This window comes from Cyprinodon variegatus, unplaced genomic scaffold, assembly GCF_000732505.1.
Source record: "Cyprinodon variegatus isolate N-32 unplaced genomic scaffold, C_variegatus-1.0 Scaffold101, whole genome shotgun sequence".
Taxonomy (NCBI): Eukaryota; Metazoa; Chordata; class Actinopteri; order Cyprinodontiformes; family Cyprinodontidae; genus Cyprinodon; species Cyprinodon variegatus.
This window is the reverse complement of record NW_015150554.1, coordinates 946,165-959,811: the sequence shown is the minus strand read 5'-3', so window position 1 is coordinate 959,811 and position 13,647 is coordinate 946,165. Positions and strand designations below refer to the sequence as shown.

General features: G+C 37.4%; 1 protein-coding gene across 1 annotated transcript in view; it reads right to left on the bottom strand.

Annotated features, from left to right (window-relative positions):
- npr1 (natriuretic peptide receptor 1) overlaps positions 1-13,647 on the bottom strand; it is a 58,757-nt gene that overhangs the window by 39,239 nt on the left and 5,871 nt on the right. The window contains exon 2 of the mRNA XM_015374373.1: positions 7,425-8,163. Within this exon, the coding sequence (XP_015229859.1) occupies positions 7,425-8,130 (706 nt within the window). The 5' untranslated portion in view covers positions 8,131-8,163. The remainder of the gene's footprint in view (positions 1-7,424; positions 8,164-13,647) is intronic.

Here is a 13,647-nt window from a genome sequence, read left to right as displayed (position 1 = left end):
GACTGAATTAAATTGTATGTATTTAGAGCCTGGAGTTAATTACCCATTTCACTGTGAATAAATGGCAACACTTCCAATTGTCTTACTTTTCTTAGAGGCTTTTACATGTTCTACAAGTGTTTTAAATCTTGTCTACACATTATGTACCTATTCCTTCCAGGTCAATGGTGTCTGTAAAATGTTGCAAAGGTTTCATGAAAAAAATAAAAAATTCTTCATTCTTACTAATTTTTTAGAAATAGGCAAATGTTTTTATCCCTTAATGAGATTGATCTAAGAGAGAATCAGATAACCTGAATTAGTTTAAAACTGTTTAAAGAAATTAAATGAAAACATGTAGCTCTAGAAGAAGAAAAAAAAGAAAAATTATCTGGATTGGTTCAAAACATTTGCATTGCACTGTGCAGCATTTTTTCCACCAGATAACAAAATATTAATGTTGCATGAGAGCAAGTGAAAACATCCTTCCCGCACTCTCCCCAAACAATTCAGCTAGTCCTGGTATACCACATTCTGCTTAAATCTGGAGCAGACTGAAAATATCAGCCTCCCCAGTGTCACTCAAAGTCCTACAAAGAAAGAAAAATGGCTCTCTCCAGCCTGTTCCACTTTGTCCCCAAGGCGGACTCAATAGTTGCGGGCAGCATGTTCACATGTGAAACCCAGAAACTTCCACCATGTTTGTCTTTAGCCAACTGTTTTTAATAAAACTTAAAAAAAAAAAAGACTGAGAAAGTTATAGCTGTAACACACATACATGTTCTCTGTTTCCATGACTTCAGAGGACATTAATCTGACTTACACCTCTTTCTGAAAAAACTTTCTCCAGTTGTTACCATAACTACCACTTGCCTTACCCTTTATCCAACCTCAACCAAACCATAAATGTCTTCACTTTAATTTGTTTTGATATACGATATGTGGAACTAAAGACACTTCCCCATAATGTGGCTGTGTAAACAGATTTGCATCGCCGCAACATGAATTATATCAAGCAAGCACACGGACACACACTGTGGGGTAATTACTTTGAGGACGTCCAACATTGCCGGGGGCAGCAGCTGGTGTGGGTTAGAGGAGAGCAGGAGCAGTTATCCAGTCTGTCATGATGTCATGCCAAACATCAAACTCCACCCAGCATGTTTCAGTCCGGCTGGGGTCCAATCACGATGGTTACTAACATTTCAATGTGCAGGATATTTGTGTAAACCTTTTAGAAATTTACCCACCTAGCAGCATGTACTTAAAATGTATGGGTAAGTCATTGGGCTTTATTTATGGATTCAAAGTGTGGTGACCACGACACATGACACTGTGCTTGGAAGGTATTTTCCCTCTGATTGGTGTGTTGCGCTTTCTGTTTTTTATTTAATTATTTTTTTTAATGATGAAAACCTTAAACAAGTATTAAAATCAGACGAGCATCAACTGTGAATCTAATATAAAATTCTTAAATTGGGCCTATCTAGCTTCCTAATATAAACTGCTCAGTGGGAAGAAGTCTGGATTGTATGAGAAACCCAGCTGATGCACGGCGCTGCTCGAAGCAGCAACTCACAGATTCTCACTGTGCATCACTGACAAGTGTGTGCTTGGTGTGGTGGAGAGTAGTTACTCAACTAGCACATCATACTAGCTTCTATCCATTCCTCTTCGTCCCATAGCAAAAGATTTGGGAAATGTAGAAACCTGTCATAAGACAGGTAGAAAATTGGCCTGCTCAACAATTAAAGACCTGGTTTCATTTTAATCTAAGAAAAATGCTTCCTATATGGTATATTGTGTGGAGATGAGGTAATTTTATTAAAATTAATTACTAATTGATTGCACATATATAGGACAAGAGGCATTTTTAGTTTAGGGTTTTAACTTTAGCGTGACATTATCTCTGCTAATAGGGTTCATTCTGTAAAGCGTCTGTTTTGCAATCAGCCACTTCTCCATTCTGCTATTAGCGTGCACACGGCACGACTTGTCAACAGAGAAGCATGGCGTCCAACGAAGGGTATACCTCAGTTAGCTGTCACTGCATATACGGCAAAATAGGCTTAAAGGGTCAAAACGGAGGAAGAGAAGAGAGAGTTGAAATTCAATTATGACCAAAGAAAGAACAAAGTTTGTGAAAACTTCTTCCAGCCTATTCGAGGTAGGGAGCTAGTGAGACGTCCTCGGACTGAATCAGGACCTGAAATTGGCCTCCATTTCTCCTGGATAGGTATTTTTTCATTACTTTTATTACGAGATGTGCACAAGTCTACCCCGCTCGCATTTTGTGTGCAGTAAGGCAGAGTTTGTATCTATCCAGTCAGAGTGAGCGCAGTTATCAAAAATTGCAGAAAATGTGAATCAAAATTAATCAAAAAGTTCATCAATGGCCGCACTTGCAGGTCCCAAAACACTAAGGGACTTCATTCTCCTTAGTTAAGGTCTGTCTGGACAGAGGAGCAATCAAAACCAGATTTTTGTAAAAAAAAATATTCTAAGGAGTGAGGAAACAAAAGTGGAAAATTTTTCAAGTGGTGCATTCTTTTACATCTGGTGTAAAGGAAATCCAGCTTTTTAGAGAAAAAGTCCCATACCGACATGGCTGCTTCAGGACCTGGATGGCTGACTGTGATTGATGGAACCGTAAAATCTGTATTCTACCAAAGAATCCAGAAGGAGAACATCTGGTCATCAGTTTCTGTATTTACGCTCAAGCTCACATGGGTTATTCAGTAGGACAATGGTCCGAAGCACATCAGCAAGTCTTCCTCTGAGTGCCTCAAAAGACAATGAAATAAAAAAAGTGAAGGTATTGTAATGGACCAGTTCATGAAGCACCAGCTTCCTCTCGAAAGCTCCTTCCTTAATAAATCCAATTATTAACTGCATTCTGTATTTACTCCAGTTTTTTTCCTTCTAAAACAATATGTATATTTGCTTGAAATATTTGAGATTAAGATTTAAGTTAGCAAAATTAATCTGTAAGAAAAAACATTTTCCTCTGACACATTTAAAGCATTCCCTTTATACCTGGATTCAAAACTAATCCAGTTCAGAACATAACTGCCCTATAATGTGTTTCAAGCAAACGTAGTGGAGCTGTTGTCGACAAATTGTGTTATTTCATGTAAATAATACCATTTTCCAAACAAACAATGTAATAATGTACTGCCTTTCGTGAGGAGGCAAAGGTAATGGGCCAAGGTGTTTCCTAAACACCACCATCATTTTCAAAACAGGTCTGCTGTGTTGAACAGAAAAACTGCCATAACACCAAAACAAATAAGTCATCATGTCTGTTTCTGAAATTACAGGATTACACTACAGCCATGGGTGAGCAGCACCTGAAGCATAACTCACACCTTCAGACTGATTGTTTAATTAACTGACTGATAAAGTAAGTCAGATGTAGTAGAAGTAGGTAAGCAACGGAATAAGCAGGAAGACATGAATTAAGATACGGTGAGGAACATTATTTTTTTTAAATAAGATTCACTAGTTTCTAATTATTTTAGAGGTATGTTAAACAGATTAGGATTATTGTTTTTTAAATGAAACAGTCATTCTCAGCTTTCTGCCCCAGATTAAGTTTTATTTAAACCTGAACTTTGACTGGGCCGTTCTAACACATAAATAGGCTCTGATCTGAACTGACTCTGGCTATTTTTAAAATTTCATTGACCTCCTGGAAGGTGAAGCTCTGACCAACTCTCAAATATTTCTACAGCTTCTTACTCATTTTTTTTCACGATCAAGGTGTATCGAAGGCTAAATCCAAATAGGGCAAACTGTTAAGGGCTATTTAGGTAAAGCAGACGTGTGTCAGCGGTTTCCATGTTAAATACTGCCCGAATAGCGCTGGAAATGAGGAAGTTGGTAGGAAAAGGAGCTTGGATGCTTCCTACAGTAGCAGCCATTCAAAATGGCCCTTTCCAGTCAAATGCCAGCTGAATGGCAGCCCACTTCCCTACAACTCCCAGCAAAATCCTCTCCAACTTCCAGACACTGGAGTGACCCCCTCCTTCTCCTGGGCATGCATATTTTTTAACTGTGACTCCACCCTTTCACTGAATTACAGGGTCTGACCAGGAGAAGGCACTTCTCTGTAGGTCTTAATGTCCACAAATAATGACAAAAAGAATATTTTAGTACAAAGATTGATGTTTAAAAAGGAATTATAGAGGACTAGCCAAGGACCCATCAAGGAAAGTGGGGACATTTTGAACGGCTACTACTGTACCATAGTTCCTTCAACACAGGTATCCTGAGGTGTTCTTATTTGGTGCTTAGGTGCAATAAGGCAGGGGTCTGCAACCTGCCACTCCAGAGCCATAAGTGGCTCTTTGAACCTTCAACAATGGCTCTTATTCATGGCAAAAAAATATAAGTAAGTACTAATAGTTTTAAATATAGTATTAAGACAAATGGCAGTTTTAGAAACATTTGCGGTTTTTTGAAGTAATAGTTAAATTGAATTTCCATAACAAAATGACATTAAAGGAACAATTAAGATATCAAAAACTAATGGAAAATGAGCAGTCTAATCAACTTTTATTGAGCTGGACTCAGAAAAAAAAATCCCTATTTCTGCTTTAAAGGTTGCAGACCCCTGCGATAAGGAATCCCACAATTTTTTTTGTGAAATGACGCATAGGCACAGCCCACCTCCTGGCACTTCACAGAAATACATTATTCCGAGATATTCTATGAGAGATGAACAGCCTAATTCTGTCCATCTTCACATTATGTCTATCTGGTCAAGTTTAAAGAATAGCAGCCTTATGCTGCCACCACCGTGTTCCACCTTGGTGATGTTAACTTTAGATTTTGGTGCAGTGCTAATTTTATGATTAACAACTATTTGAATAATAGTTCAAGAGCTGAATGCTGCTCCTCTGATCAGCTTCTCCTGGCATTTGCTGAGTCTCCTATATTGCTTGTGACTAACTTCTTTCAATGGTCTAAGGAACTGCTTTTTCTCTTCTCTTTCCTCTATAACAGCCAGAATTTGTGAAGGTTTAGCAGAGCTGTGGACAGATTATCTGCTTTGAATTGTGGATCCAGGTACATTTGGACGAATAAAAAATGAACAGGTTTTGTTGTTCGAAAGTCCAGTAAAACCTATTAAAAACAAGAAAAGGTAACTGGAAGGTTTAAGGCGATATATCAGCTCACTGATTAAACCCATCTCAGCAGGAATTTGAATGAAATCACATTTCCTCTTGGAATAAACATTCATACAGGGGGCGTGTATAGAGATGATACCTTAACTTGCGCAGTTATTTCACTCCATGACGGCAGCAGTATGGTTCACATTAAGTAAACAGAGGATTAAAGGGACAGATTCCTTTTCCCCTCCACACTTAGCTCCTGATTACTTACAGGTGTGCACAACAAATGCACTCAGATTAGTCTTCCAAACTGGGGGTCAGCTCTGTGTCTGAGCTGAAACCTAACACAGAGGTCTGACTATGCTGTCCTGACAATGCAGGAATGTCCTTACAATGCAGGAATGTCGTCACTCCCGAGGCCCTAAACCAAAATTACTGCCAATAAATTTAGGATGTAAAACAAAACAAAAAAAAGCACACAAACTTAAATGGAGACAAAGATATAAAACTGAGGTCAGTCATTAACCACTTCTGAGAAAAATCAAACAATAATTAACCTTCATTTAACAACATCAAGGGAGGGAGAGGGATCTAAAACAAGGGAGGATGAGGAAAGTACGGCAGGAGGAAACAAAGGGGAAGGAACACAAGGGAGTGAAGCGGAATCAAAACAGGGAAGAAAAGACAGCTGAAGTGTTGGACCTCGGTAGTTCAGGCAAAGTCGACGCACGACTGATCAGAAAGGGATAAAAGAAAGGAAACTACATCTCTTAAAATCAGATAAACTTAACCACAAGAACTACAAAAAAACATTTTGAAAAATTAGACTAAAGTTATTAATTGGGGAAAATAACACTGTCTACACCAACCTGGCTTTATGTGAAAATACTACCAGTAACCAGCTACGACTTATTTACATCAAAGTGGAGGGACTTTAGTTGCAAGTCTTTAAATATAGATGACATACCGAAGGACATGCAGCAGCATCTCAGGTGTGTTCAAATCTGAACCTTGTCCTGCTTAATGCCCCCCTGCTTGGTAGAAACCAGAATCATCACTCCATCAAGATTCTGAAACATAGAAGAAACCCCATTCCATACCGCTACCACCCCCATATCTGACTGTAGGATGCTCTCTATGTGAAACACCGTTTTACTCTAGGCGTAAAGGGACACAAACCATACAGAAGGTTGTATGTTTCAATCGTCAGTCCATAGCACATTTTCCAAAAGTCTGGAAGCTTATCAAGATGCTTTGGTAAATGTGAGATGGACCTTTGTGTTGTTGTTGGTCAGTAGTGGATTTGGCATTGGAACTCTCCCATGAACGGTCATTTTACCCGGATTCTATTGTTAAAACATGAACACTGACCTTAACTGAGAATAGCGAGGCTTTAAATACTTTAGTTGTTTTGGGTTTATTTTGTCTCGTTCTAGAGAAGGTCTTCTAATAGAGGGAAGGCTCATCATTATGCCATGTTTTTTTTTTTTTTTTTTCATTCATTGAGACAGTCGGTAACTCAAGCCCAAAAGCCAAAGTCATTTTTTTGTGAACCTTTTCTGCCTTACAGATGTCACTGGCTTTGCTTCTCATCTGTTCTCTAAATTTGGGTCAATATAAGATCTAAGCATTTAAAGATAGGGGAATAAGGAACTTACATTTTTTGCAGTATTTGGTCAGCTGATCAGTTATCAACATGGACAAGTCAACAAAACGTAGAGAAAAACAACATAGAAAATTGACTTACATAAGCCGATTTATCAAAGTAATATGGAAGTCAATAAGAGAATAAAACAGGATGGAAAGAAAAGTAAAAGAAAGCAGTATTGAAAGCAGTTGTCCTCATATATATATGAGTGTGACACATGTAATTTCTTTATTCCTCTATGTTTTAATGCTTCAGACAAAATCTTTATTGAAGCATTTAAAGATAGGGGAATAAGGAACTTACATTTTTTGCAGTATTTGGTCAGCTGATCAGTTATCAACATGGACAAGTCAACAAAACGTAGAGAAAAACAACATAGAAAATGGACTTACATAAGCCGATTTATCAAAGTAATATGGAAGTCAATAAGAGAATAAAACAGGATGGAAAGAAAAGTAAAAGAAAGCAGTATTGAAAGCAGTTGTCCTCTGCTTTCTGTCAGGACCCTGGATCTCCAAGGCAGCAAATCAATAAATGAAAGAGCGGGTGAAATGAAGTGGAGAAATGAAGAGGAAGCTCCAAGACTCAAGCAAACAGTGAAAGCAGCTGCAGTGTCAGAGTTCAGATGCCCCGACTGATCACCAAAGATAAAACAGAAAGAAAGGAAAAAGGAAGCTGACCTCTGCCTTTCTCTCTGATCTTTTGGGCCACCAACTTGTAGTCTATGTCATTATCCATAACGAAAGAGTCTGGGGTGATGTTATTATGCAATAGATGCTGGAAGACCCCCTCCACAGCAAAGAAGTACGGCCTGTCATCGTTGCTGTTCGTGTTGTCAGTGTAGAGAAGCATGGCGTGCTGCCATTTAAAGGTCTGCTGGATCTTCAAACTAAACTCACCCAGCTTCAAATGGGTGGGGCCCGTGTTGGTGACGGCTCTATGAACTTTAAAGCCTATGGCACGGGCTCCGGCTGTCACCATGGGGACATCCCAGTGGGAGGTGAAACGAGCAACAGGTGAGGAAGAATAGACACAACCAGGACCGATGAAAGCCCAGGGATCGTAGGCAAATTTCAGGTCGACGGCGACCAGCGGCGCCATTGAATCAGAGCAGTAGCCATCTCTGTTCTCCGAGTTGCCATTAACCAGTTGCAGCTTGAGACCCGGGAGGAGCCAAGGGTCACAGTTCACCTTTGAAATGGCCTTTTTGATGGCCGGCGCCACTCTAGGCCACGCCCATGGATAATCCACGTTGGTCATAGGCAAGACAACTGCCAAAGTGACATTCTGACGAACATCTGTGGGGTTCCTGGAAGCGTAGGGACACTCATCGGATTGGATGATGGGGACAAGGATGAGCAGAATGAGGCAGAGCCAGGGCAGCATGATGACGAGATGTTTGGTGGCCAGACAGACAATCTGCAGGGAATAGATAACACTTTTTAAATGCAAACTGTTAGACCACCAAAGGGGAGAAACAAAACAGTTGTCTAATCCAAAATTAGGTTTTACACAGGCCTCAGTCTTAAATGTTATGATCCTCTGAATGAGTTATACATTTAATAACAAACACACACATTTATACTGCAGAAAACCTCAACACATTAGGTAAACTCAATGATATGAAGTCCGTTCTATTAAAGTTGTGGGACTTTTATGTGATAGCCTTTAGAACTTCTACAGTCCAAATACCCATTTTTGTCATGAATCCATCTAACTTAAGATAAGATTTTTGTAAAGGAACAAATAAAACAAATAACCACCATTTTATTTTTGTTTTAACTTTTAAATAAAGAAACTCCTTTGCAAAAAGAGGATGGGTACATATTCATCTATGGGTTATTTAAAGTCATGAAAAATAATGTAAAAATTTTTTTTTCTAAAATTAATTTCTGATTTATTTAGTGTCATTCACATATTTCTGTTCTTTTTTCTTTCTTTTCCTTTTTCACAATTTAAAATAATTACTCATCTCTTTATCATCTAAGCTTTATATTATTCGTATTTAAAAGCTGTTAGAAAGAATAAGCCACTGTTGAAAGAAATAAGGAATCTGTGACAAGAACTTTGATTTGCTTTTTTGCTTTTACAGATGGATTTAAATTATTTTCCAAAAAAGAAAAAGGGGGCAACACTAGCCATTTTAAAATAGGCCAAGCTGACTGAGACCCACTGCAAAAGACTTGGTTGCAAAATAATTATTAAAGCCTGGAAGAGCTGTGTAAGAATCAAAAACTGTTATTTTAGATGTTGGCTTTAAGACAATAGCATAAACCATATCCTACTACATCAGACTTGTCTTAGTTATCATGTAAAATTTCAATCTATTCTACTAGAGCTTGTGGTTGGGATGTGATAAATGCGAATTAATTCAAGTGGTTTGAAAAATTTTCTCTTAAAAGTAAAGTGAATTTAGTCTTCTGCGTGTTCTTAGTAAACAGACCTGTTTTAGTGTTAAACAGGCTGTCAGATGAGTTAAGGGAGGGGAAGGCAACCTAAACCAGATAAAGCTAAAGATGTATTGCAGTTATTTTTCCATGTTTCAACCAGTCAGTTTCTGTAAAGAAAGTGACATAAAGATAATAATCTGGTGACAGGAAGTTGGCTTCTGGAGTTACTTTTTGAAAAGTCTACAATACCGGCTTCATCTGTAAGTTCTTATGCATCTAACAATAATAAGCAGCTTGTGACACTGTTTTAAGAGAAGAATTTGGAAGACGGTAGAAGTTAAGTCCTCAGCAGAGTCCTAATTCATGACGTTTTTAGAAGATTGCTATTCTCTCAAAATGTCATTGAACAGGACAATATTGTGTAGCGATTGTATGCCCAGTGGTTTGTACTTGAAAGTTACTTATTGTGCACTCTGTATTTCTTTTTTTCTGTCCTATTATAACTACCAAATTTCCCCTCATTAAATCCTGCTAAGCACAACAAACAGCCTTGTTGTTGGAGGATGAGCTGCTGGGAAATAGAGGATTTTTAAGCTGGCTGTATAGCTGAAATATGTTGCCTGCAACAATACTTCATGAGTTTACTTTTTATCTTATGAATATAACTGCTTTACAGTCAACAATTCAGTTATTTTCTGTAAACAGAAGAAAACATGTTAATCTATTTTCCTGCTGCTTACTCAACAACTGAATAAACTTTTCTTGTACTGAGAAATTAAATCCAAATTGAGTCATCCTCTTTTCTGAATGAATTCATTTGAAAATTAATAGATTATCCTGAGGAACTGTTGCAGCATATTGGGACTCAGCCAGTGTTTCCATGAGGGATCCATAAACTGTTACCCATTAGCTCCATGTGGGCCCCATGTGTGTTTGAGGGTCCACAGATATGGAACTAATGAGTGCAACTGAGCTGTTAGGAGCTAATTGCAGGTTAAACAGAAGGTTTGACCATGTTTACAGAATGAGTAATGAGTAAACGTTTTCCAAAGAACTGAGATGTGTAGAATGATGACGATCTAATGTGCCGCTCCGCGAATCAGTGAACCGCTCAGACACATGTTCATATAAGAAGCAGTAAAGATGCAAAGAGGTGACTCATTAAATAGAATATGGATGGAAACGCTATAAAAACATTTACTGTTGTTGGGTCTCATCTGTGGCTTACTGAGGCGGCGGGGTTCTTTTCAGGACATGTACTGATGACTTTAAAAGGTCCCCATGCAACGCAAGCATCTCCGCAAAAAGTTTCTGAAAACTAACTTTGCAAGTTACTCTCCTCTAAAATAAAAAAACCAAAAAACAAAAAGGTAACAAAAATCCTGAATCTTAAATATTAAGAAAACTGGAGAGGAGGCTAACTGAAGCAATGCGTATGCATTTTTGTTTATGATTCAGTAGGTGTGTGTGTTCCGGTGAATGTGTGTGTTGGTGCCATTGTTCTCATGCAAGCCTTCAGTATTATATAAGTCTTGTGAAATAGCAGCAGAGACACAGTTACAGCAGATCAAACAGGACACAGACGGCAGAGGTGTATTTTCTTTTAAACTATCCTTATGCTCCTTTGCTGTCAGTTGGGTTTAATGAAAAAGAAAAAGGCAGCATCAACATCTGGGTGGAGGGTAATTCACCAAATACCAAACAGAAGCAGCTTTTTTTTTGGAAATCTTTGTTGATTAGTAAGACTTTATATTAATGAGACACACAAAAAAAACTTTAGATAATTTGTTATTTGCACAAAATAGCTAAATTTGCCTTTAGAATGTAATTAACTTCAATCTGTAAACATGTTTAAATGACATCATGTTTCAAACCCAATGAGCATAAAAATGGGCTGAAAAATGATTGTTTTCTTCCCTAAAATGACAAAAACCAAAAGAAGTAAGTTCCTTAGATGGATGATTAACCATCTTTTTTATCATTATTATTAATAGACGTATCAAATAAATGTGTGGCTGGTTGTAATTGACAAAAAACAAACAAGCAGTATTAGGCAGCTTTGCTCATGACACAACTAAGAGAAAGCAGGGAGTCAACAGGCAGACCTCTGACGAAACTTTGGCTGTTGTTTGTTTGCATAAAGTTGCAAATCTGAGAGTTTTTCACCCCTCGCTGTTTATGTTTTTCTCCCTCTCTAGCAAAGATTAGATTCTGAAATATTAAATAAAAAAATAAATGTTTCTAATTTAAAAGGATTTAATGAATTATAATTAAATGAGCAACTCTCTTAATGATCCCCTTGTATGTGAATTGTTCAGGCTCAGGCAATGGATTTTCCCCCCCTTCATTTTCGAGTGATATGAGTTAGAGTATTTGATAACAACTGTTTTTAGATTAAATATTAATATTTTAACTCCCCAACCTCATGTGTAGCATTAGCACTGTGGTACCTCACAGCGCAGCTTTTTCCTTAACTGGTCACTGTGATGAATTGCAGACAAACTGGGCTTACTACAAAGAGCTTTTAGAATCCTCTCCATGGTGCTAGTTGGTTAGCTCCCTCTACTTCAACACATAATTCTCTATGAATTACATTTCAGAATTGATTTAAACCATGTATCTCTTCATCTGGGAAGAAAATAACAAAAAAGCTTGTATATGCACTAAAAAACATACCAACATATCGCAGTATATCAGTATAATAATGTAATAATTACAGCAAAGTGTAAATAATTATTGGAAACACTAGAAACTGTGAGCTTGCTGAGGATTTCTTCTTTTGCGATAATTTCAATTCTTGTCTGTCAGATTATAAATAAATAATAAAATGTTGTTTAACTATCACTATATAAAAAAGTGCACCCACATACACACACAAGCAAGTGTCTCTATCCTTGTGGGGACTTTGCATTGACTTCCTTTGCTTATCCTGAAACTAAATTATGGGTTCATACGTGACCCTAACCTCAACCTAAACTTAATTCACACGTTAGTCTTAAACCTAGCTAAATACATACCTTACCCTAATTTAACATTCCAACCATAATGGAGTGTTAAATTCAATGGCTTACCTTTAAAAACCTTTTCATAAACCTAAAGTCAACAGACCTCTTGCTTAAGCCTAATTCCAAGGGCGTAGGTTTGATTTCAACTTTGATAGGGACACTATTGGTCTGATGCCATTGGTCCTATGCAAAAATATGCATGCTTGTTTTTTTTATGCTTGACGGGAAAATCAGGGTGTATTTCGTTTAAAGAGAAAAGCAACATTTCTTGCTACATTTATACAAATTTTATAAGCACTACACACACTAGATGCTGTTTATCAATGACTAAAGCTTAACTGGCTATGATGAATGAGGGAATTAGGACTTTTTTCCACTTTGAAAAGGTTTGCATTTGAAATTATCATTGACTAAGACAGTAGGTAAATCTGTGCCTATTTAACAGAATATGGTCTAAATATGTCTGCTACATGTGAATTTATACTTTTTTTTATTTTGAAGATGTAGAATTGTGCAGGGGTAAATAGAGGTAAAACCCACTCTTTTAAATGTTCTCTTTGTATCATGAAATAAAGCAAAATAATAGATTCAAGGGACGTCAAATAAATGTATTGTATTTACATGTGCCCTGGAACTAGAAGAGGATCTGACACTGAGCATTAAATATAATAACCTCACACTAAAAGTTGTACATCTATGATGTAGTTACTTTGTTTAACCCATTTCATGTATTTTATTTAGGGCTGAAACAATTCATTGGATTAATCAATTATGGAAATAATGTCAACAAATTTAGTAATCAAGTAATCGTTAACTGGAGTATAGAGACTCTAAAACATGTCTTTAGCTCATAGAGTGACCCACTTAGAGTTGGTAGGAACAAGTAGGTCAATCCAAAATTTTGGTAGGGACATGTCCCTATGGTCCCTATTCAAACCTACGCCCATGCCTAATTCAGTATATTCAATATATTTAACACCTTACCATGATGACCTATTGCTAAACCTAAGATTAGTAGACTCTAAAATGACCAAATCTTAAAGTCTATATCACCATGATAGTTTATTCCAAATACTAAGATAAGCAAACCTTAGATTTTACCCTAACCCTATCCTCATATTTAAGGACTAATATCAGAGCCTTAAACCTAAATTATTAGCCTCAGTATGCTCTACATCAATAGTTGAATACAACCTAGGAGTATTCTCATCAATCTAAGCCTTTTCTTAAACAGAAGCTAATATATAAGCCAGTTTTTATTTGACTTACTATACCTTTCCAAACACCTTATAATTGTAACTTTCAAATCATTTCCACTCTTGTTTACCACTCTTCACTCAGATTCCACTTGAAGGGAGAGGAAGAGGCAAGAGTTGACATGCCCGACCTGGCAGGGGTGAAAGCAAGCCCGATAAGGTGGTTCACCCTGACTCTGCTTCCTCCAATTCACATTTCTCTTTCTATTATTTTTCTCATTTTTCTTCCTTGCTCTTTTTTTTCTCTCTCTA